The sequence below is a fragment of the Terrapene carolina genome, unplaced genomic scaffold (genome assembly GCF_002925995.2).
Source record: "Terrapene carolina triunguis isolate 2854851 unplaced genomic scaffold, T_m_triunguis-2.0 Scaffold69, whole genome shotgun sequence".
NCBI classification, from domain to species: domain Eukaryota; kingdom Metazoa; phylum Chordata; order Testudines; family Emydidae; genus Terrapene; species Terrapene triunguis.
In genome coordinates this window covers 22815713-22840328 of record NW_020664420.1, presented here as the reverse complement: position 1 = coordinate 22840328, position 24616 = coordinate 22815713, and the positions used below count along the sequence as shown (strand labels likewise).

At 41.1% G+C, this 24616-nt stretch overlaps 1 protein-coding gene across 5 annotated transcripts; it reads left to right on the top strand.

The window, feature by feature from the left end:
* The first annotated feature begins 1583 nt into the window (after positions 1–1583).
* TMEM267 (transmembrane protein 267) lies at positions 1584–20412 on the top strand. Of its 5 annotated transcripts, XM_024203122.3 has the most exons (4): positions 1584–2015; positions 10436–10533; positions 12415–12802; positions 18074–20412. In XM_024203122.3, the coding sequence occupies exons 3-4, from the start codon at positions 12491–12493 to the stop codon at positions 18407–18409; spliced, it is 648 nt and encodes a 215-aa protein (XP_024058890.1). In that variant the 5' UTR covers positions 1584–2015; positions 10436–10533; positions 12415–12490; the 3' UTR covers positions 18410–20412. The 5 variants fall into 5 exon arrangements, with proteins under 5 accessions (XP_024058890.1, XP_024058887.1, XP_024058892.1 ...); XM_024203119.3 differs by lacking the exon at positions 10436–10533; XM_024203124.3 differs by lacking the exons at positions 1584–2015; positions 10436–10533 and adding an exon at positions 2928–3454.
* Positions 20413–24616: the final 4204 nt, after the last annotated feature.

Here is a 24616-nt window from a genome sequence, read left to right as displayed (position 1 = left end):
CTCAACGGGTCAGAAGATGATTGATTACACAACAGTCTGATGATGGGAAGGAATCTGAGTCTGAAGACGACACTGCTGACATCTACGATGACAATACAGGTGCAGCTGTGACTGAAGCCGAGTTTAATGAACTGTTAGTGAATCAGAGACTGATTCAGTCTTTGAAGGATTTTAAGACTTTAAAAAGTCTCATATTGTTCTAAGTTACTTGTTTTAAATATCCATTTACTGATTTTAAATATTGACTAATTTTGAAGGTGAATACATATTCAGTTGTTATAACTACAATAGGTTTTTTGTTAGATTACATTAAAATAATTCTAGCAAAACTTTTGAGTGTTTCTTGTGATGCCAACTTTTAAAATATAGCAGGAGTCGGAAAACTTTGATTCCCGGTCCGTCAGGGTAAGCTGCTGGCGGATCGGGACGTTTTGTTTACTTGGTGTGTCTGCAGGCACAGAGCCCCTCAGCTTCCAGTGGCCACGGTTTGCCGTTCCCCGCCACTGGGAGCTGCGGGAAGTGGGGCCACTTCCCACAGGTCCCATTGGTTGGGAACAGCAAACCATGGCCACTGGGAGCTGAGGGGCTCTGTGCCTGTGAACACTCCAGGTAAACAAAATGTCCAGGCCTGCTAGCGGCTTACCCGAACAGGCCAGGAGCCAAAGTTTGCCAACTCCTGAAATATAGGGTTGGCTTATGAAAGGGTCATACAGTTTTTGCTATTTTTACCTGTCCATCTGGGGGATTGGCTTATAAATGAACAGGCATATACAGTAATTTAATTTCAAGAAAGGAAAAAAAACCTTAACTTTGAAATATTAAACTTGGTGCATGAAGCTTTTTTTTTTAAGCTACTGGTGCTCAGCTGTAGATGATGTAAAGAAACCGGAAAAGATCCAGACGTGAGTGACAAAGATCAAAGGGCTAGAATGCAAGCCGTATGACCAAAGGCAGAAGGAACTGGGTATGTTTAGTTTGAAAAAGAGGAGATGAAGTGGGGATAAGATACCAGTCTTTAAATACTAAAAAGGCTGCCATAAAAAAGGTGGAGAAAAGTTGCTCACTCCTGTTACAGAGTGCAGGCTAAGAGGCAATAGGTTCAAACTGCAGCATTGCAGATTTATTTTAAATCTCAGTTAAATTTTTCTTAAGTACAGTTGGACAATGGAACAACCCGCCCCGGGAAGTTGGGGAATCTCCTTCCTTAGAGGTTTTCAGGACACTGGAGTTAGCCGTCTGTCTTGGATGGTTTAGACACAACAAATCCTACACCTTGGCAGTGGCTGGGATTAGACCGTATGGTCCTTACAGTCCTGTCTAACCCTATTGTTCTACGATGCTGATTTTCACAAGCTGCTGTTGCTTTTCAGCCAGGTGGCTGCCTCTAGAGCACAGTGTAGCATTATGTGGCTTTTAACTGCTGGCTGTACTGTAGGCTGGCCTGGGGGGGCTGGCGCTGTGATTACATTCTCTGACCTAGCCGGCAGCGCTTATTTTCTGGGAAACGTTTTACAAGGGAACGCTGCATAATCAAATGACCATTTGCCCAAAGCTAAGGGGGCTGGCCGGGCGGGGCCTGGGGGGCTCTGGCGCTGCCATCAGCGGAACGGGGGCACTGTCTGCCTTGGCAGCTCCTCACAGCTTTCCCCGGGCCGCGGCAACAGTCACCGCCCCTCCCCTGCTGCGGCGAGAGCGGCCACAGCGCGGACAGGGCCCCTGCGAGGGGCGGCCAGACACTCAGCGGGACTTCTGGGGGGCGACCCGCAGGCAGGGCCCCGCCCAGGGCCGGGCGGCTCCTGGAGGTCTGTCCGCCAGCCGCTATCCCAGAGTGCTTTGTGCCTTTTAGCGGCGGGCCGCCCGCTGCGTCGCTATAGTGAGACACGGGCCCTGCCTGTGACCGCCGACGGCAGCGCCTCCCCGTGAGCAGAGCCGGGCTCCGCAGGGAGCAGGAGCGTGCGCGCCGGAGCCGCCGGCTTGGGAAAGAGGCGGCAGCAGGAGCGGCTGGGACGAGAAAGGTCTGCGCGGGGCCCCGGCGTGAGCCGGGCGGGCTCGGGCTGGGGAGGCGGGGCTGGGGTCAGTTCGGGCGGGGCCTTGCCCCGTCCCACCCCGCCCCAGCTGGGTGTTAGGACTGGGGAGTGGAGGGCTGGGCTGGGGCCCTGGTGTCAGTCCAGGCTAGGCTGGGCCGAGGCTCCGGTCTCAGTCCGGGCTGGGGCACCGGAGGGAGCTGGCGCTTCTCCCCCCTCAGGGACTCAGCACTGCTGCAGCTTCCTGTGCTGCCTTAGGCTCCAGTGTCCCCCGCCCTCGCTGGGATTAGGGCGGGTTCACACACGCCCCTTCCCTTGGCACCAAAAGCGGGGCTCCCTTCACAGCGTACTCAGGCTTTGCTCGGAGCAGCCGAGAACCGAGACCGCCTAGTCTAGGGATTTGGGGCAGAACAAGTGCCGAGCTGCTGCTTTGTCATCACTAGCGACTAGCGGCCCCCGGGACAACTGGGCTTTAGCGCTGCTCTGTGGAGCCAGGTCGTAGTAGATTTACTGACCGCTCTTCAGAACTGCCTCTGTCGGGCTGATAAATTCTTCCCCGTACGCCCAGCCCGGCCATCCCCTGCTTGCCATGGCTCTGCTACCTGACTTTAGGTGCCTAGAAAATCATAGGAACAACACTGCGATCCATAAAGCTGAGTTAGGCACCTAGGCTCCCCATACAGTGGGGGGAGAGAGGCATCTAACAATTTGATCCACAAAAGCTAGGATGCTAAATGGGGAGTTTCCTAAACTAGCCAATTGGAGATGCCAACAACAGGGGTGTGTCCTATATCTTGCTCCTCCCTCCGAGATAGGTGCCTCCCTTCAGCCTGGATTTAGGTACCTATCTTTGCTAGCTGTCCACAAACAAGACCCAGTCACAGATTGGAGTTAGGCACCTAAGCTGTTTCTTGTGTGAATGAGTTAGGGGCCTGTCTCAGTCCTCACAAAACAGCCCGAGGAGTTGGTGTTGCCCACGTTTTGAGTTTTGGCCCGGTGGTTAGAGCACTCACCTGGTATGTGGGAGACAGAGTGGTGGAGAGGATTTGAACAGGGGTCTCCCACCTGAGGAGAGAGTTTTAACTGCTGTGCTTTTGGATAATCCAATGTGGGGTTCTTGGCCATCACTATTGTGGAAGCTTTTCCAATGTGGATAAATAACGGAAGAGAGTGATAGGAACAGGAGGACTGGGCCCAGGGTGTTTTCACCTCCCAGGTGCATGTCCAGACTACTGGACTACAGAGAGAGGGGTAAATTGGACCTGGATCTCCCACATCCCCAGTGAGTGCTCTAACCACCGGGCTAAAAATCACAAGATGTGCACCATCACCTCCTCCCACTTCTCCTTGCCAAGGAGTTCTTCAGTGGACTCTTTTAAAACAGTGGACCAGACAAGACTGAACTTTTGTTGGAGTTGAGGCGATCTCTGGTAATGTTGTTAGCATGCATCACATGTAGGATCTTCTGTCGTCTTTAATATTTTTTTCTGTAATGCTTTTACTTTAGGAATAAATGTACTTGGTTAGAGAGGGCTGTGTGGTAACTTACAACTGTGGCAATTATGCTATTTGTAGCCTCTGAGGAGAAAATCAGAGCAGGCCTGCTTCGTCAGTCTGACTTTGCTGGGAAATTCACAGTATAGGCAGTAAATTGTGAAGCCTGGAAATAACCTGGTTAGGAAGCAAAGAGGTGTGTGTGTCTCTGCCCAAGAGAAGTGATAATTGGGGAGCAAGAAGCCCAAGAGCAGACACTCTTGCTGGACCATGGAGGGAGAATACAGTTTGCCCAACAAATTGTGTTCATCTATATGTCTGACAATTTTATTCTTTACTATAGTTTCAACCAGTTTGCCCGGTACTGAAGTCAGGCTTACTGGCCTGTAATTGGAGTCATATTAGTGATCCTCCAGTCATTTGGTACAGAAGCTGATTTAAATGATAGGTTACAGACTACAGTTAGTAGTTCTGCAATTTCACATTTGAGTTCCTTCAGAACTCTAGGGTGAATACCATCTGGTCCTGGTGACTTATTACTATTTAGTTTATCAATTTGTTCCAAAACCACCTCTGATGACACCTCAATCTGGGACAGTTCCTCAGATTTGTCACCTAAAAAGAATGGCTCAGGTTTGGGACTCTCTCTCACATTCTCAGCCATGAAGACCGATGTAAAGAATTCATTTAGTTTCTCCTCAATGGCCTTATCGTCCTTGAGTGCTCCTTTAGCACCTCGATCGTGCAGTGGCCTGATTGTTTAGCAGGCTTCCTGCTTCTGATGTACTTAAAATACTTTTTTTTTTTTTTTTTGCTATTACTTTTTTTGAGTTTTTGGTTAGCTGTTTTTCAAATTCTTTTTTGGCCTTCCTAATTATATTTTTACACTTCATTTGTCAGAGTTTATGCTCCTTTCTATTTTCCTCACTAGGATTTCACTTCCACTTTTTAAGGATGCCTTTTTGCCTCTCACTGCTTCTTTTACTTTGTTGTTCAGCCACCATGACACTTTTTTGGTTCTCTTATTATGTTTTTTAATTTGGGGTATACATTTAAGTTGAGCTTCTATTATGGTGTCTTTAAAAAGTTTCCATGCAGCTTGCAGAGATTTCACTTTTTGCGCTGTACTTTTTAGTTTCTGTTTAACTAACTTCCTCATTTTTGTGTAGTCCCCCTTTTTGAAATTAAATGCTACAGTGTTGGGCTTAATTATTACACTATTACCAAGCGGTCCAGCTATATTTACCGCACTATAGTAACTCTAACTCAGGAACCAATCCATGCAACAAACCTCGATGCCAACTCTGCCCACATATCTACACCAGCGACACCATCACAGGACCTAACCAGATCAGCCACACCATCACCGGTTCATTCACCTGCACGTCCACCTATGTAATATACGCCATCATATGCCAACAATGCCCCTCTGCTATGTACATCGGCCAAACTGGACAGTCCCTACGTAAAAGGATAAATGGACACAAATCAGGTATTAGGAATGGCAATATACAAAAACCTGTAGGAGAACACTTCAATCTCTCTGGACACACAATAGCAGATTTAAAGGTAGCCATCCTGCAGCAAAAAAACTTCAGGACCAGACTTTAAAGAGAAACTGCTGAGCTTCAGTTCATCTGCAAATTTGACACCATCAGCTCAGGATTAAACAAAGACTGTGAATGGCTAGCCAACTACAAAAGCAGTTTCTACTCCCTTGGTGTTCACACCTCAACTGCTAGAAGAGGGCCTCATCCCTCCTGATTGAACTAACCTCGTTATCTCTAGCCTGACTCACTCTTGCTTGCATATTTATACCTGCCTCTGGAAATTTCCACTACATGCATCCGACGAAGTGGGTATTCACCCACGAAAGCTCATGCTCCAATACGTCTGTTAGTCTATAAGGTGCCACAGGACTCTTTGCTGCTTTTACAGATCCAGACTAACATAGCTACCCCTCTGATACTTGACATTATTATAGAGTTTTTTATTTTAATAATCTCTCTAATCTCCCTGTGCATTTCACAGTCACTATCACCATCCTGGTTGGGTGGTCGGTAATATATCCCTACTGCTATATTCTTATTATTAAAGCATGGAATTACTATCCATAGAGATTCTGTGGTACAGTTTGGTTCATTTAAGATTTGTACTTCATTTGATTGTATGCTTTCTTTCATATATATAGTGCGACTCCCCCACCAGCATGACCTGGTCCGTCCTTCTGATATATTTTGTACCCTGGTATTACTGGGTCCCATTGATTAGCCTCATTCCACCAAGTTTCTGTGATGCCTATTATATCAATATCCTCATTTAATATGAGGCACTCTAGTTCACCCATCTTATTATTTAGATTTCTAGCATTGGTATATAAGCACTTTAAGAACTTGTCACCTTTCAGCTGTCTGCCATTACATGACGTACTTATAGACTGGGATCGAGGCAGCTCTGCTGCACTGGCAGAGTTTTGCCACTATAGCTCGCAAACCCTGCTAGTGCAGAAACAGTTAATACCAGCAGAAGAGTGCAGGTATATCTTATACCAGTTTCCTGAATGAAATAAGCTAAACTGGCAAAAACACTTCTTTGCTGGTATAACTGCATCTAGAATAAGGCTTTGGCCAGTATAAAAATGTCATAAAAATCATACCCGTAACTGATATTTTTATATCGACCAAATTTTTAATTGTAGATCTGGTTTAAATCTTCTTTTCACACAATAACTAGATTGAGCTAATTAAGTAATGTATTTTGCAAGCCCTCTAATCATTATTGTAGCTCTTCTCTGAAACCTCTCCAGTTTTTCAGTATCCTTTTTTTAAAGTGTGGACACCAGAACTGGAGGCAGTATTCCAGTAGTGATCTCTTCAGTACCATATTCAGAGGTAATATCACCTCCCTACCCCAACTTGATATTCCCACTATGTGAAATGGAGTTTTCTGGTACTCTAATGCTGTGATGGATAGAGTGTATGTTGCTTTCATTGACATGTTACCAGAAGTGTGTCCTTTTTGGTACATTAGCATAATCTTAATTCTGATCTATATTTTGGGAGCCTATAGCTGCATGTTCTCAACCACTTTTGGGATAATACCTTTGTACACATAATACTTGTTTGTATATCTTCAGTAATAGAATTTTGACTAGGTTTTTATTCCCTTTGCTGTGTTTGGAAGGGAGGCCCAGATTTCATTTGATATTTATTATCTAATAATTAGAGCAGTGATATGTCCTGTGGGGGTTCTGTAGCAAAGAAAGTCTACAACATCATCTGGAGACAGCAGTCATTTTTGTCTTGTTCGGTGGTGGTCCTGCAAGAGCAGGCAGTTTTAATAGAGGAGTTAGGTCACTCATGTAAATGTTGAATAGGGTAAGTCCGAGGCTGCATCCCTGCCTTACTCATCATTCATGCGTGAAGACTTCTTTTTGCATGTCTTTTATCTCTCAGTTGGATTGTTATGTTTATTTTGATTGTATCAAATGCTTTCACACTAATTCCATTTTGTAGTAGTTAAAATCCAGTAGTAGTTTAAATCTGAGGTTCTGTATTGACTCAATACTTTTTAAAAAAAGTTTAGTTTCTTTCCTTGTCTTATGTTTTTATATGTATGTTAATAAGTATGTGTAGTGTAAAGATGTGAGGCTTCTACAGAATTGTTTACTAATATTGATGCTGCCAACACAGATGCCTCTGTTGTTGCTTGGCTGAGAGCATCTTTAGTTCTTTGTATTAGGATAATTAGTTTGTGACTACATCTCTGTTGATTGTCAGTGGAGGGTTAGGTTAAGCTGCATTTGCATAGTGGTATGGTTCAGAATCTCAGTTAATATGTTATGGACGGCAAGTTTTCAGTTTCTGGAGGTTTTCTTTGCTTTTTTGTGTTACTATGGGGATGGAGTGGGTAGTCTTTAATGGAATTTCCTAGTAGATGTGAAATTTAAGGTAGCGTTTTTCCCTGGTCTATGATTTTGGCATTTAGTTCCTTAAAAGTAGAGGGTTAGATGTGTTCTTTCAGACTTTACCATTCTGAATTGCTAGGTGTTTTTGTGGTTAGGTTTGATTCTTATGTGTCAGAATTAGTGTCTTTTGCAGGAAAAAAATAAAATTAAGTCTGATTTTTTTTTTTTGTTGGAGCCTTGATTTATAGTTCCTTAGTATGATGGTGAAGGTGTGTAACCTGAAGAGTCCCTAAATGCCCACAGGCAGGTGGCCCACTATACTGTAATGCATATCAGGCTTGACACACTCACTACACCCAACATATGTATCGTACTATGTACTTAAAAGGTATCATGTGAGGTATCCTGTGTAAACAGGTAACATTCTGGTTCCAAAAATGATTGTGTGATGTATGTACATGTTGAGTACAAAGAGTTATGCATGTGTGCTGGAAATATGTTCTTAAAATGCATTTGGAAGGCAGTGCATAAACCCATCCTGCCCTAGACAAAGGAATATGGATTCTGTCTGGCTTGATTACAGGCAGAGGACAATGAAAGTACATTTACATATGTAAGCAGGGTCTGAATGAACTCTCCCCTGACAGCTACTTCGGGAGGGAGAGAGACTTCAGGAGCAAACTGTATTTACATGAACACACCTACTCTACATAGGTATCTAGCAGACAGGAGTTGTGTAGCTCCAAGTGATCAGCTTTGGCTGGTATTGGGTTACAAATCACTTTAGTATGGCATGCATGCAGGGGTAGTGAAATGTTATTAATGTTATCTTCATTGTATGACTAAAGAGGAGCAGAACTGTGCTGAGCTTGTCCCAATTGAGGGGCCACCCTCAGCTGAAAGGAATTTGTAAGCCAGGGGCTTGAATGCCAGACCCCTGTGAAAGTAAGAGGGATGGGGACAGGTGTCCCAGCTAGAAGGTGTGAACTCTTCCTAATGGTCCCCGGTCTGTTCCTCCCCACTGTTCAAAGATAGAGCTAAGTAGGCTTCATTAGGAGCCTTTATTATGTCAAAGTGCTTAAATGAGAGCTGAAATCACCTCTGGTGGGGCAGTGTTTCTGCCCAGCCCGCAAAGAGCTGAAAATCACGAAGAGACTGATGAGCAGAGGTCACAGCAGAGAATCAGGAGGCAGAAGAAGGTGACTGACAGTCGGCCGGTGGACAAACTGCTGGCGAGGTGGCGAGCTGAATGAGCCGCTGGCGAGGCGGCCAGCGGAGAGGAACCGTGGCTGGTGGGACAGCCGGTGGAGAGGAACTGTGGCTGGCAAGGCGGCCAGCCAGAGCAAGTGTTCAGATGGTGGAGCAAGCAAGGTGCCTTCTTCCCCGGGTGGGAGGTGAATTCACACAGATGCACCTCTGAGCCCAGGATCTTTACTGACCAAGGACAACCACTGTGAGTGGGGTACGGTGAGGGAGCAGAGAAGGGCACAGAAAAGGAACTTTTGGTTGTAGAACTCAAGAACATGAGACAGAAGGCACTGCCCCACTCACTCTGGGGTGGGTGTCCTGCTCAGTTTTATGATTATGAATCCTGCTTGTGGCATTTTCCCTAATTTAATGTCAGATAACTTCCTTCCTTTCATTAAAAGTTTCTTTGTTCTACACTCAGACTCTGTGCTTGTGAGTGGGGAAGTATTGTCTTTCAGAGGCGCCATGGGGTGGTGTGTAATTTTCCCAGGTAACTGGGTGGGGGCTCGAGCCGGTTCTGTGTTGTATTGTTGAAGAGGAACCCCTAGATATTGAACCCGGCCCTGGTTGCTGCTGGCTCCACCTGTCAGAAGGGTTACACATATAAGGTAAACAAAGCAATCAAATTAACAAGAAATGGAGGAAGGAGCTTACTGAGATCACCGGGGGCCAAGTCTGCACCCCCAGGAAGTCTTCCTGGCTCTTGAGACAGAGATAATGAACTCTAGAAAATATAAGAAGAAGCATAAAGAGGTTCTAGTTGTTTGTAACCAGACCTGTCTCTTTCGCTCTTGGTTAGTATCACTGAAATTCTGTTCTTCATTAATAAATTTATTCTACATTTATTACAAAACGGTCTCATTGCTGTGTATTAAAGTGAAGTGTGAGTCTTCAGCTAACCAACAGGCTGGTGTGTACACTGTCTCTTTGGAGTGAGTGAATTTAATAATTTCTTTGTGTGTCACAGTGAGAGGGACTGGACACTGCAGAGAGATGTCTCTCAGGAACTGGTGTTCACTGATTATCACCTATCAGAGGGGTAGCCATGTTAGTCTGGATCTGTAAAAAGCAACAGAGAGTCCTGTGGCACCTTTAAGACTAACAGATGTATTGGAGCATAAGCTTTCGTGGGTGAATGCCCACTTCGTCGGATGCATCAACAGGACTCTCTGTTGATTATCACCTATAAGGTAAGGTTTCAACTGGCAGAGTCTTGGAGTTTGCTCATGAGGTAGACAGTCAGCAACCCCACGGTCCAATCTCCAGCAAAACTCTCACCTGCTGAGGTGGAGGGGTGACACACTGGCTTACAGTTCTGGATGTTATGAATAGAATATAATAAGGTGTCAAATTAGTGTCAAATGGGCACCTGTGTTTTAAATGGGAGGGTTTCCTCTGTAGCAAGTTATCTGTTTTCCTGAGTGCCGTTTTAACATTTTTTATAGCTGATTGTTAGTTAAAGATAGTTTTGTTGATCTCCAGAGTCTTTCATAGGTCATCTGTGGTCTAGTTGATGCCATTTCTCATTTGGTCATAATTTCCTAAACAAATATTATCAGGTAAAGATTTGGTGAATGGGGATGTTGGGTTTCTTCCATATTTTGATTTTCTGTCCTGTGCTCATATATATTTTGTAAGACATTTGTAAAGCTTCTGTGCTATGTGGGTGCTTACTATTACTTGGTTTGATTTGTGCAAAGACAGGACGAACAGTCGTTGCTGACTGGGGTTTGACTGTTTATGTATTTCCTTACCTCTGTAGACAAAAGTAGGAAGTGTGAATATCCCAAAATGATTAGAGTTCATCAAGAAGGTGCAGATGCTATAATCTGTGGACTGTACGCCAAATTTGCTATTGAAGTAAGCTGATACAACTGCAATGAAGTAAATAGAGATATGTCAACTTACTCCAACTGTGCATGCATGCGTATGTATGTACAAAGAACTCTTAATGTCTCTTAATGAGTCCTGTGCAGGGTATTTTGTGAGCTGAGACAACATCCAATCTGACATGGAAATCAAGTAGAAGTGATCTTCTTTTTAACTATATTTCTCCAGTTTTCCAGCTCTCCTTCTCCTTCTCGCTCCCCCCCCCCGGCGCGCTGCACCAACCACTTCTTTAATAAGTGCTGCTACTTGGTTGGCTAGGAAAAGGTTTGTGAGATGCTGGGGTCACTTGTTTCTTAAACTGGAAAAAAAACTGGAATTTAATTCTTCAAAATGTGATATTTTAAATTATGAATAATCTTAAGAAAAGTACAAAGACTAATGCTGCAGAAAATGGTTCATGTTATATGATTACTCTGAAGGGGTACAGTCGGTTAACAGGCTCTAAATTTGACCTACTTTTTGTCATCTCTATGCAAAGTTCATGTATTCATTCTTTTTTCTTTTTCAAATGAATGCTTCAATGGACAGTTGACATTCATTTTTAAAAGAAAAAAGTTCAACATATGAAGCACTTTTGTACAACCCTTCAATACACCTGCATGTGCTTAGGATGGAAGAAATATTTGTTAAGAACATTTATTTCAATTTAAAATTTTGTACGGTTTATAATAAAGAACTTTTTTACAATCATGAAAAATTTCATAACAATGTCTTTCAAAAATCATTTTTAAGGGCACCACTTAACATGAGTGTGAAAATAAATTCTTATTCAATTAAAAAAAAATTATTTACCAAAAAGTAATGTAAAAGAAAGGACTTTGTGCTTATCAAAGCTTTACTGCATTATAAGGAGATAGCAACCATCGTTCAAAGAGAGCATATTTTCTATTTAAAATGCATTGAAACTAATCTGTTCCCACAGATTTTTGAAATAATGCAGGAGCATAACTATCAGATGTTTAGAACAGAGATTGTGTTCTGAGAGGCAGTTTTTCAGTTTTGCATATAACACTTACAGAGCTAGGGAATAGAACAAATTTCACCAGCTACATAAGGTAGGGGGCGTTCTTCATATTACTATTTGTTTAATGTTATATTCCATCCTTGTGATAACAGGATCTAATTATTGTATGTGGTTTTGAGATGTTGTTTTCATGAGTCATTAAGGAGATTTAGTTGTTCCCAAGGTGCAGTACCCTTGCAGCAAAAAGCTTTGCAACAACTTCAAAGTGTAAATGATTTGATAAAGATTTTTTCTAAATGATAGAAAGCAATTGTCACTAATAATATGATTTCCCTTTTACAAATTTTTGATCCCATAGTTCAACGTGAAAAGTAGAATTACTTGGGTTAGCCCAGCATTCTCAAGAACTGCAAAGGTGACTTGATAGATTGAGGGAATGTGCTGGAAACAGCAGTAGAGGTTGCTGCTGAGTGCTAATTAGAGCAGCATATTTAGATTTCCTCTGAAAGGAGTAAAGTTCTCCTCAGTTCTCTTTGACTGAACTATATTGGCTTCATGATGCTATCTATCCTGAATGTTGCAGGAAAATCCTCTCAGATTTTGTTTTATGAAATTGGAAATGTCAAAAGATAAGAATCAAAGCATGAGTGTACTAAAGTGTTTATTCTCATTAAAACAGCACAAAAATTTTGATTCGGAGCCATACTGTTTGGGTCAATGAATTAAGTTAATTATATTTAATATTTCTGGAGAATCTTAGATTTTGTGCAATGAATTTTCTATTAGAATATGTTTTATTACAGCTGCAGATATAGTTGGGTTTGACAAGTATTTAGTGCTAGCTGACACACTTCTTCATTAAGACTTTTCTCTTTGATAATTTACAGAATGACTGAAGATTAAAAGGACAATGGGCTGCGTGTATCCTGATGGCATCTTGTGTACAGTGACAAGTTACTTGCTATGGCATCTGAGACTGAAAAGGCTCATGCTCTTCTCCAAACTTTCAGCACAGCTTCAGTTATTTCCAGTTTAGGATTGGGAATATTCTGCTTCATAGCAGACCGACTTCTGCAGTTCTCTTTCATTCAGCAACACGACTGGCTCCGAGCTCTCTCTGATAATGCAGTGCATGGTGTGGTGGGAATATGGTCCTGGGTGATAGTGATTGGGCTCAGGAAGAAGAGTGACTTTAGTGAAGTCATTTTAGCTGGTTTCCTCTCTTCTGTCATTGATGTGGACCATTTTTTTCTAGCTCGCTCCCTTTCATTACAGGTAAGCAAAGTAGATCAAAGTTCACTTTGTTTTCTTAACTATTTTTGCATTTCCACCTACTTCTAAACTCTATATCAGCTCTTGGAGCCTAAACTTTGCAGTCCGATGTCTCAGTGCCTTGATGTATTTAATTGGTTACAAAATGTTTTTAAAACATATATAAAAAGCTACAGTTTATGTGTAAAAATTCATTTACATCTCACTGCAATTTTAAGTATAAAAGCCCAACGTGGCATTTTTTTTCTGCCTTTTAAAAATGTGTAGTATTAGATGTAGATATTTAAGTTCTAGAGAGACTATGCATATAGCTCCTAAAATTTGTATATCACTCGCTTTGTTAGCCAAGTTACACTTTTGTCTGTAGCTTCATACACTTTGTGTCTATTGAAATGAGATTGTTCCTTTTTTTCTTTTAGAATAAGTAGTAAAAGCAGCCAGATGACAGAACGTCCAACTGTTATTTAGTTTAAATAAGATTAGTCATTGACAGATTGAAAATTAAGCTTAGCTAGGGCTCTGTTTTGCACCCGCAGAAGGAGGAGGTGGTGGTGGTAAATAATTACAGGCGTAATTTTAGGACCACAGCTATTTGTCGGCAACATTTAAAGTCACTTGTATGTTGCAATTATTTGTGCTTTCAAATATGGCGGAAAAATGGAGACCAGCCTCTGAAAAATCTCACTTTTATTCAACAATTTGATGTTCGTAGCCAACTACCATTAGGAGGTACTCAAGAAGGATTTGACACTAGGTTGATTTTCTTTGGATTAATAAGGAGGAAATATAACACCAATATTAAGGAATGTGTATGTATAATAGATAGTGATCTTTTTGCAGGGCTGTTTCTGTCAGAACAAAGTTCTTGTGCCAGCCTTGTTGGAGAGAACCAAATTTGAGTGTTCTATGTAACACATTAGTTAAATCTAATAGAAAGTAAAGAACAATATAAAAATGTTTCAACTTGGGAAAATGGAATTTTCTAAATTAAATTTGTAAGGAACTTTTTGTGTAAAAGGCACTATTATTTGTAACAGATTTTAAAATCACACTTGTGCTTGAAAATGTTGTACCTCCTATTGTTGCAAGATACACCTACAATTGCTATAAATGAAAGATTAGAGAGGGAAATTCTCAATTGTTTCAGTTTGTGTACTTTGTGCATTTGACTGTACTCTTTGGATGTCAGTTTCCCCGTTTGTTTGTGTGGGACTTTCATATCACAGAAAAGGCAGAACACTTTTGATTTTTAAATAGAAAAATATTGTAAAACCACAAAATTGTCAGAGGACACTTAACTCATTATTTGAAACTGGGACATGGACAACCTGAAATCTAGTCAAACGGTTTAAACAGAATTTATTTTAGACCTTATTTTAATGAACACTTGTCATCTGTACATCCACTTATTTTTTAAAATCTGCTTTGTATATGTGAATCACTAAATACTAATTGTTTTAAAAACTTAGGGGTTTTTTTTGTTTTTGTTTTTTTAAGACTCTATTTGCTATCCTGAGCTTTTTTTTCCTCAAACAGGAATATTCTGAAAATAAGTCTTTTCTTAACTATTTCCAGTAGATGGCAAACTTCATCAATAGTGACCGGTTTCAGAGTAGCAGCCGTGTTAGTCTGTATCCGCAAAAAGAACAGGAGTACTTGTGGCACCTTAGAGACTAACAAATTTATTTGAGCATATGTTAGTCTCTAAGGTGCCACAAGTACTCCTGTTCTTTTCACCAATAGTATATGTCAGTGCAGAAAGGATAATATTTGCATGTACAATATTCTAGCTTGTACTATCATTCCTGTTTACAACTACAGTACTCTGCTTGAACCTACTTTTGGAATGATTATACTTTATTTATTTTTAAATTTCCTTGCTGTTAGTTTGTAGTCTAGTAAGAGTATTTGTTTTTTTCAAATTCCAACTCTCACAGTCATTATATATTCTGAAAATTCAACGCCCAGTATTACAATAGTTAATGAAAAACAGTATGCTTATGAAAGGATTGTGACAAGAACAATTCTTTCATTAGCTACAGTATAGAGGAACTATATTGAGACTTTTCACCTCAAGATTTGAGTAATGAAAAGTACCTCCACTAATGAAGAAAGGAATAAAGAATAACATCCTCTGACACTGGTCAGATGTCATATTGTTAATTTCTTTCTACAACATAAATCTGTAGGATCTAATCGTACACTTGAAGTCCACTACCATTAACTTCAGCAGTAGCATGATAATGTATTTTCTTCTCTATTAGAAGTGGGCACTCTTGAAGTACTTAAAAGTATCTAAGAAAACCTTTTACTCATTCTTGTTACAAAATTTTGCTTTAAGTAGCACATTTCATTCTCTAGATAAGTCAGAGTAATGAGTTAAGTATTGATAACACTGGTCTACAATTTTTGAGAAGTCGTCTGCTTCAGAGATAAAATGTGCTATTTATTATGTATTTTGATGTGCTGAATTCAAATATGACAATTAAAACAACTGATTGGCTACTGTTTCTAAGATATTTCAGTTTTTACATTTTATGTATACAATGATCACTTTATATTTATTTTTTATTACAAATATTTGCTTGGTACAAAACAAAAGAAATATTTTTCAATTCACCTAATACGAGTACTGTAGTGCAATCTCTTTATCATGAAAGTTGAACTTACAAATGTAGAATTATGTACAAAAAAACTGCATTCTAAAATAAAACAATGTCAAACTTTAGAGCCTACATGTCCACTCAGTGATATTTCTTATTCAGCCAATTGCTCAGACAGACAAGTTTGTTTTACATTTGCAGGAGATAGTGCTGCCTGCTTCTTGTTTACAATGTCACCTGAAAGTGAGAACAGGCGTTCGATGGCACTGTTGTAGCTGGCGTCGCAAGATATTTACGTGCCGGATGCACTAAAGATTCATATGTCCCTTCATGCTTCAACCACCATTCCAGAGGACATGCATCCATGCTGATGATGGGTTCTGCTCAATAACGATCCAAAGCAGTGCGCACCAACGCATGTTCATTTTCATTATCTTAGTCAGATGCCACCAGCAGAAGGTTGATTTTGTTTTTTGGTGGTTCAGGTTCTGTAGTTTCTGCATTGGAGTGTTGCTCTTTTAAGACTCTTGAAAGCATGCTCCACACCTCATCCCTCTCAGATTTTGGAAAGCACTTCAGATTCTTAAACCTTGGGTCGAGTGCTGTAGCTATCTTTAGAAATCTCACATTGGTACCTTCTTCGTGTTTTGTCAAATCTGCAGTGAAAGTGCTGGGTCATCATCCGAGACTGTTATAACATGAAATATATAGCAGAATGCATGTAAAACAAAGCAGGAGACATATAATTCTCCCCCCATCAGCATAGAAGCATGTCCTTTGGAATGGTGGCCAAAGCATGAAGGGGCATACGAATGTTTAGCATATCTGGCATGTAATTACCTTGCAATGCCAGCTACAAAAGTGCCATGCAAACGGCTGTTCTCACTTTCAGGTGACATTGTAAATAAGAACCAGGCAGCTTATCTCCCGTAAATGTAAACAAACTTGTTTGTCTCAGTGATTGTCTGAACAAGAAGTAGGACTGAGTGGACTTACAGGCTCTAAAGTTTTACATTGTTTTGTTTTTGAGTGCAGCGATGTAACTAAAAAAACCCTACATTTGTAAGCTGCACTTTCAAGATAAAGAGATTGCACTACAGTACTTGTATGAGGTGAATTGAAAAATACTATTTCTTTTGTTTAGCATTTTTACAGTGCAAATATTTGTATTAAAAAATAATAAAGTGAGCACTGTACATTTTGTATTCTGTCTGCATGTGGACTGAGGGGCCAGTTCTTTGGAACCTTGCCACTACCATTTGTTATATAGAAAAAGAACATTCTTGCTATTGAAGGGCTGACAGTCATATGGCAAGACAAAGTTTCTATTTTTTTTAACTTGCTCTGAGGTCTAGTATAGTATTATGTTTTTAATTTCTATTTAAATTTGTTGAGTGCCCGTCTAGGACTTTTGTGTGCGATTACATTCTATAAAAACAATTATTAAAATTAATAGATTTTTTGAGAGCTCCTTAAATCAAAGTACGGAGACTCTGTATTGAAGTGTACATATGTGTTAGCTTTATTGATCATGTTTTAACCTACATGGATAATTACAAAGCAATGGTTAACTCCCAAAGTCCTATCCCAGAATACAGTGAGCTGTATGTAAAACCTGGGAAAGATTCTCTGTGGGTAGTTTCTTCTTTAGTTGCTCCAAAATCCTCTTCAGGAATGCGGAGGGGTTATATACAAGGCATTTCATTAGAGTGAACACATCCTGCCTTGTTAATAAGTTCTACCTGAATTCAGGTTGCAGCCATTCAATGAAGATGCAAATCCTTGCTTCCTGATTGCCTGAGAGATCAGTAGTTCTTTTGAACTGCTATTTTTTTTTCCCTTTTAGAATATTAGTTGAAAAAATTGCTATGCTAAAGAAATGTATGGCTGCACACATAATGGAGAAAGTTCTAGGTATTAGGCACATTTGCAATGTCTTCCCCAATACATACATATATGATGAACATTTATTCATCTTCTTGTGACAAACAGTCCATTTGACCTCACCTTAAGCAAAATCTCACACTTTTATTATTCTATCTTGACGAATACCTCAACAGAAGCCAGTATCATTTTGTTGTTGAATTGAATTAATATTAAGCAAGTTCAGTGTGAAGGTTATTAGCCAACAATTGATCTTAAAAAAAATTCATGTTGACCTTAACTATACATGTAAACAACTTTTAGCATTTGAAAATATTCTTTGTCCATAAACAAGGAATACTGAGCCAAGAAGACAGTCAAAATGAGCTGGTGGGTGTTTTTAATTGGATTTTGTTCATTTTGCTTTGTTAGAAATTACCTCTATGATTAAATAAGGTACATCTAATATTGACAAATTAATATATTTCAGCACAGTAAATTTAGTTTAATACAAGATGTGTTTCAGGTATTTTTGAAAATAGTATATTGAGCAGTTGTGTATTTCCTGTTAATTGTTTTATATGCTATATATTGAATTTCACCACAGCAGCATACTAGATAAGAACAGTTGGCTCAAATCCTGAGAGGGAGGAATTAATAAAGATAATAGGAAAAACAGTTTTTATTTGCACTTTTATGGGAAACAAATGGTTTCTGTTCACTTTATATTTCATCTGTAAACATCTGAGAAGTATTTTTACCTTGTCATGATGGTGTTGGTTGCCAACTGTATTTTTCCTTTCCACAGGCTGCTCTGACTCTTCCACAAAGACCACTTCTTCATTGTTCTACTGTGATTCCTGTTGTGGCTGTGACATTAAAGTTTATTATGCACCTTTTCAGGCTTAAGGACTCATGGTGCTTTCTTCCCTGGATGTTGTGTATATCCTGGACTTCTCACCATGTCCGTGATGGAATTCGTCATGGCCTCTGGATCTGTCCATTTGGAAAAACTGCTCCCTTGCCATACTGGTTTTATGTGGCAATCACAGCATCTTTACCTCATCTGTGTTCATTTGTTATGTATTTAACAGGTACTGGAGAACTAATGTCTATAAAACATGGAATTCACATTGATGTCTAAGGATGATAGTCCTTGGAAGTCACTTGTTTTGAAGATTATAGTGAAGTTGATCCCTGTGCATTCCTCATGATTTCTAAATTAGGCAATTTGAAGCCATGGAGCCATTTATAATTCCAGAATTGATTATTTGTGGCTACAGAAATCTGTTGTCTGAATGATGTTGATGTAATTTCCAGGCATCCTCTTCATGACATCTGTAGTCTTCAATGTCAGTTCTGTAATAGCTAATTAATATATAAAATTCAGTCATTCCTAAATATTTAAATTTCCTCCTCCTCCTATTAACTCTGCTATAGTAGTGCCATTCCTCTGGTCACCCTCCACTTTGGGAAATATGTTCTCCTTTTGAGCACCCACTTTTTTTCCTATAATTAACATTTGCACAGCATTTTGAAGATGCAAAGCACTACAAAAGTGCTATTAGAATTCAGTGCTGTATATCCCTTCTGAGAAATATCTAACAGCTGTTTTTTGTAACTTGTTAGTTTACCCCATTTGAGTCTAACTTCTTGTACTCAAATGGCTGGAAAAATAATGCTGTTTGTTTTTTCAGGATGTGCTACTGATTGACTTGGGAACACTTAACAGTGACTGCTATTTAGTAAAATGTATTCCAAGCACTGCTCTTGCATAGTTGCCTGATACTCAATTTCCAAAAACCTCTTATCTGGGATTTTTGTTTAGAAAAGAGAAAACAATTAGTTTAGGAGTATTGTGTCTGTGAAATTACAGAAGGTTTGCATTATTTAATACTAATAAATATTAATAATTTTATCTAATATTTAAACAATTGTGTTAAAGGCTTATTTGCTGCAGGAAAGTATAAGCTTTAAAGAATTTTCAGTTAAATCCTAAGAAAATTTAGATGACTCCAGAAATATAGCTATTGTATTAAGAGTTTACTACTGTATCTATTACCTGTTACTGTGAAGCTTTTTTTAGCTGCAGCAGCTTCTACTAAATATAATATTGTTCCTCTACTTAAAAACAAAAGCACCTCATTCTACTGAAATGTTATTTTATGCTGGTAAAATGCAACTTCGTGTGTGTGGCAAATTCATGAAAATGGCAGGAATGTGCACCATGAGCTTATTCAAAGTAACCCTTTTCATTCTGTAGAAATCTCTCAGAAAATCCCCCAAATAGAACTGTGTGTGTTAGGTTTTAGTGGGTAGCATTATAAGTTGTGAAATATTTGCATCAACCTCTTCCTTAAAAACTCTTAAAACAACAAATTCCAATTTATTTATAGGTGTAAGGAGCCAGATTCTTGGCTGGTGTAAGTTAGTGACTTCAGTAGAGCTATGCCAGCTTACACCACCTGAAGATCTAGCCTGAGATGTTGTTTTTATGGAAGAGAAACTGTAGAGTTGGATTTGTTTAAAATAATCGGAACAATCAGTAAAGAACAACTTCGGTATCTTCTGCATTTTAGAGCTCTCTAAATTTACCTCTGCTATTGCTGACTCATGGGGGGCTGCATAGACCTTCTGTGCTATGCAGCTGTGCATACTGCACCCCATTCTGAAAAGTTACTTCCCGCCAATCTTCTCTCAGAAGCAGAAGACTCAGCACCAGTTGAGTATAATATGGTAATTAGGCTTGTGAGAAGAATGTTGATGCAGTTAGTCTGCTTAGCATGAAACCTAAAAGTCTTAAAGTGAGTACCCTCCTTGGAAAGAAAATTTGAGGGAGCAGTATGGCATGAAAAGAGGAAGCTTCTTTAGAAGTGCTTTGCACAGCATGTGAATCTTTCCCTTTTATGTGCAACAAATGCTGCAATGGACAGTGGGTATCAAAGTCGGGGAAGTTGAGCTTCCGCAAACAGCCTTGCGTGGCCCTGCCCAGGCTCCACCTCCAGGTCCCCTCCTGCTTCCTGGCGCTGTGCTGCGGTGGGCTCTTCCCCTGTGGCCGGGGCCCCAGGCTGGAACTAATGGGGGCTGTCCTGCAGCCTGGGACTCCACCTGGCGCTCCAGGCCTGGGGGGTGGGGCTGGGAGACGGTGGGCAGGGCCTCAGGCAGAAGGAGTGGGCCGGGCTGGGGGCTAGCCTCCCTAAGCCCGGGGTTCACCCACCGCCCAGGAATGCTGCCCAGAATGCAACACCACATGCATTTCAAATTGTATAGTGCCTTTTTTTCAGGAAGTAGATATTTATCCATTTTTTTTCTTATTAAAACAATAAATAAAATCCCTACCCTATTTGGAGAATAAAAGTCTGTTCTCCTCTTAACGTTTATTTAAAAATATAGGCTACCAAATGTTTAACTATTAAAACCCGTGCATGAAGAAAATCCATATAGGAAAGTTTGTTCTGTTCTTGTTTCATAGTACAGTATTATCTGTATAATTTATTTTTATTCAAAGACTATTATGATAAAACTGAAATGAAACTCTCACAAATTGATGGAGGAAAGGGACTAAAGATTCTTAAAGATAATTAAATTTTCAGGTTGTAATCACAGCATTTTTGTACCAGATACATTTCTGCCAATTTTCCTTAAGACTAGTACTATAAAAAAAAGTTTGGTTCTTCTTTGAGTAATGTTCCTATGAGTGCTCCACTCCTGGTGCACACGTGCCCAACACATCCTTGATTGGAGATTTTCATTAGCAGTGTCCACTTGGCCTGCACATGTGCTGTTGGTATCCTTTGCCCTGCACTGAGGCTATATCAGGCTGTGTGGGTGAACCTCCCCCTCGGTTCCTTCTCAACCACCTCAGCTCGAGACGGAGCTAGCATGTTTATTTCTCGACTACTTTGGCATTTATGGAGCTTCTCTTTAGCTTAGTTAACTGGTTTGTTAGTTGTAGTTAGCTTAGTGTTTAAAACAAAACAACACTCTCCTTTTGGTTAGGAAGACTTGTTCTGTTCCCGTCAGGGAAATTCTCCCTGTGAGGCGTGTGCCTGATTCACTGGAGTTTAAATGCTGCCTCTTGTGTAAAGAAGCCATCACAGCTGGTGACAGGCATTCACTGCCTGGGCAAGTCCTACATGCCGCAGAAGTGCAACTTCCATCTAGCCCTGAAATTAGGGTTTGGAATAACTAAGAAATCAAACTTCAACTCCTCATGATTAAGTGTTCCCTCTGCTCTCCTTTGGAACTAGGTCAGGACCCCTCTGAATATCAGTCTCCAGGAGTTTCTAGTGCCCCATCCATCTTGGTGCAACATTTTCCTAGCAAGAAGAAATGCTCAGAGCCCTCCTCCCAAATCCCCTCAGAAGAGGAGATCTAGTTCCTCTCCCAGGGATTCTCCTTCAAAAAGACCTCTGTCTCCAGCCAGATCTACAGCCTCGAAAAGGTCTTCCCTGAGGCTCAATACTGTAGAGGGGAAAGGCCCCTCTGGGGGGGATGTTGGAAAACACAGCTCTAAGGCTAAACCGGGCTCTAGGAAGATCCTGGCACCCTTGGCTGGGGACAGCACCGAACATAGAAGATCTATACTGTCAACTCTGACTCGTCTCTCAATGCCCTTACCAAGTGTCTCAATATCATATAAGCCTCCAACCTCTTCGATGCCAGCTTCAAAGCACCTTATGCTTCTGGTACCATTGGACAAAGACAAACAGCACCATTGAGTACCACAGGACTTCAGATATTAGAGAGACTTGGCAGTGACTGTTAAACCAGAGTCTCCATTGCTGGTAGGTAGTGAACATCTTTTGCTACCAAGAACCTCTTGGTCTCTGGATCTTTTTGCGTCCCCGGTTCCATTGCCACCCTTTTCTGTAGGAATTCCCCCATTAGAAAAAGAGGATGTTGATGATGACCTACCCACTGCTGCTTCCATTTCAGTGCAGGGTTCTCCAGTACACCCTTACACTAACCCCTTCTCCCGAAGGGGCAGGGAAGATGCTCTGGGATCTCCTCATTCCTGGTGAGAGCAACGCTGGATGCCAAACCCTCCCCTGTATGGCCATGCTGGGAACCCTATTATCACCTGTTTTCTAGGGCCTGATCTTATCCCGTTGGAATGATAGGGAGAACTAAGCTTCCCCCCAGCAACAGAGGAAACATTTGAGGAGCAGGAGGCCAGAGTGGACAAAGAAGCCATGTCTCAAACCACCATCTCATCCTCTTTGCCAGATGAGGCCGTGATGCTTCCTCTTCCTTCAATAGCCAATCCAGGACCTTGTTAAGTGGGTGGCAGACTCTCTGCAGATACCCCTTGAGGAGGTTGGAGAACCCACACAAGCTGTTGGACATTCTACATTCCAACACCGTCTAGAGTTAACCTCTCTATTAATGACAGGTTTCAGAGTAGCAGCCGTGTTAGTCTGTATCCGCAAAAAGAACAGGAGTACTTGTGGCACCTTAGAGACTAACAAGTTTATTAGAGCATAAGCTTTCGTGGGCTACAGCCCACTTCTTCACTCTACTGGAACATGCTATCTGGCAAACGCCGGGTACATAACACCCACTTGTAAGAGGTCCCACAAGAAATAGTCTATCCCCACCAAGAACTCTGAATTCCTCTTCTCCCACTCACCTCCCAATTCTCCGGTTGTTGATGTGGTTACCGAGTGGGGCAAACAACGCCATTATAAATTCATCCTATATGACAGAGACCAAAAACACCTGGACCTCCTGGGAAGGAAGGCCTACTCATTGGCTATGCTGCAATTACTCATTACAAATTACTAAGCATTGATGGCCAAGTACAACTTCACCAGCTACATGAAATATGGGTCATTTATTGAACATCTTCCTCTAGATCAAAGGGAACAATTTGAGGCCAGTATTGCTGAGGGACAGTTATTGGGAAGAACATTGCTGCAGGCAGCACTCAATACTGCAGACACCAAAGCTCATTCTATTTCTCGGCAGTGATGAGTAGGGCTTCCTGGCTACAGTCGTCTGGCTTCCCAGTCAAGGATCTCCCATTTGATGGATGGAAGTTGTTTTCAGAGAACACAGACGAGTCGTTACATATTTTCCAGGGTCACATTACACTTGTTAGGCATCTGTACTCCTGCAAACCAATTTAAGTTCAGCAGATCACAAATGATACTAAGATCCCACCCTGTACCATTCTCCAGATTCCAGAGACCCGCAGAACCCCAGGAAGAAAGGCAGGTTCCAGAGGAAGAGACAGTATAATCCATCTGACATGGCTTCATAACAGGTGTCATCATTAAAGCATTAGTTTTGATGGGACAGTTGAAGGTTCAAATTCCCTCCCTCATTAGCCTGCCAGTTTCATTGTTTTGCTCATCTTCCCCCATTTGGAAACACACTCCCGTTTCCAGCATGCCTGGGACTGTGTCACCTCAGACAAATGGGTGCTGGAAGTAATATCATCGGGCTACACCATCCACATTACTTTCCTTCCTTCCTCCCTCCTCCTTGCCCTTCTCCGTCCCTTTTCAGGGACCCTTCTCACAAGCCCTTGCTAAGGCAGCAAATAAACTCTTCTGTAAGGTGCAATAGAACTGGTACCTGCTCAGTACAGGGGAAAGGTTTTCTATTCAGACTATTTCCTTATACCAAAGAAGAATGGAGGGTGGCAACCAATTCTAGATGTCTAAACAAATTTATGAAATCCCAGAGGTTCAGGCAGGTGACCCTGGTGGCTATAATTCCATCTCTAGATTCAGGGGATTGTTATTTGGCTCTCGACCTCCAGGACATGTACTTCCATATAGCAATTCACCCATCTCACAAGAGATTCCTCCAATTAGAGTAGACCAGGATCATTTTCAGTATTGTGTGCTCCTTGTTCTCAGCTCCGAGAATGTTCTTGAAGATTCTATCAGTAGTGGCTGCTTATCTATGTCGTCAGGCTATTGTGATATTCCCTTCACTCGAGGATAGGCTACTCAAGTCTCAATCTTACCAAGAGGTTTTGTCCATATTCCACAAAGATAGGGTGTCCTTATGGCCACATCCCAGGTTTCTCCCTAAAGTAACTTCCAAATTTCACCTGAATCAGACCATATACCTGCCAGTTTTCTTTCCAAAACTGCATACTTCTAACCGGGAGACTGTTCTCCACACTCTAGATGTGAGGAGGACATTATCCCTCTATCTGGAGAGAACTAAGCTATTTTGTAAATCCAATAGACAGTTTGTTTTGATTGCAGGCAGGTCAAAGGGCTCTGCCATTTCTACCCAGCGACTCTCTAAATGGATTTCTGAGTGTATTATAGTTTCCTACCAGGTTGTCGATGTTTCATCCCCATCAGCTTTTTGGTGCACTCGACTAGAG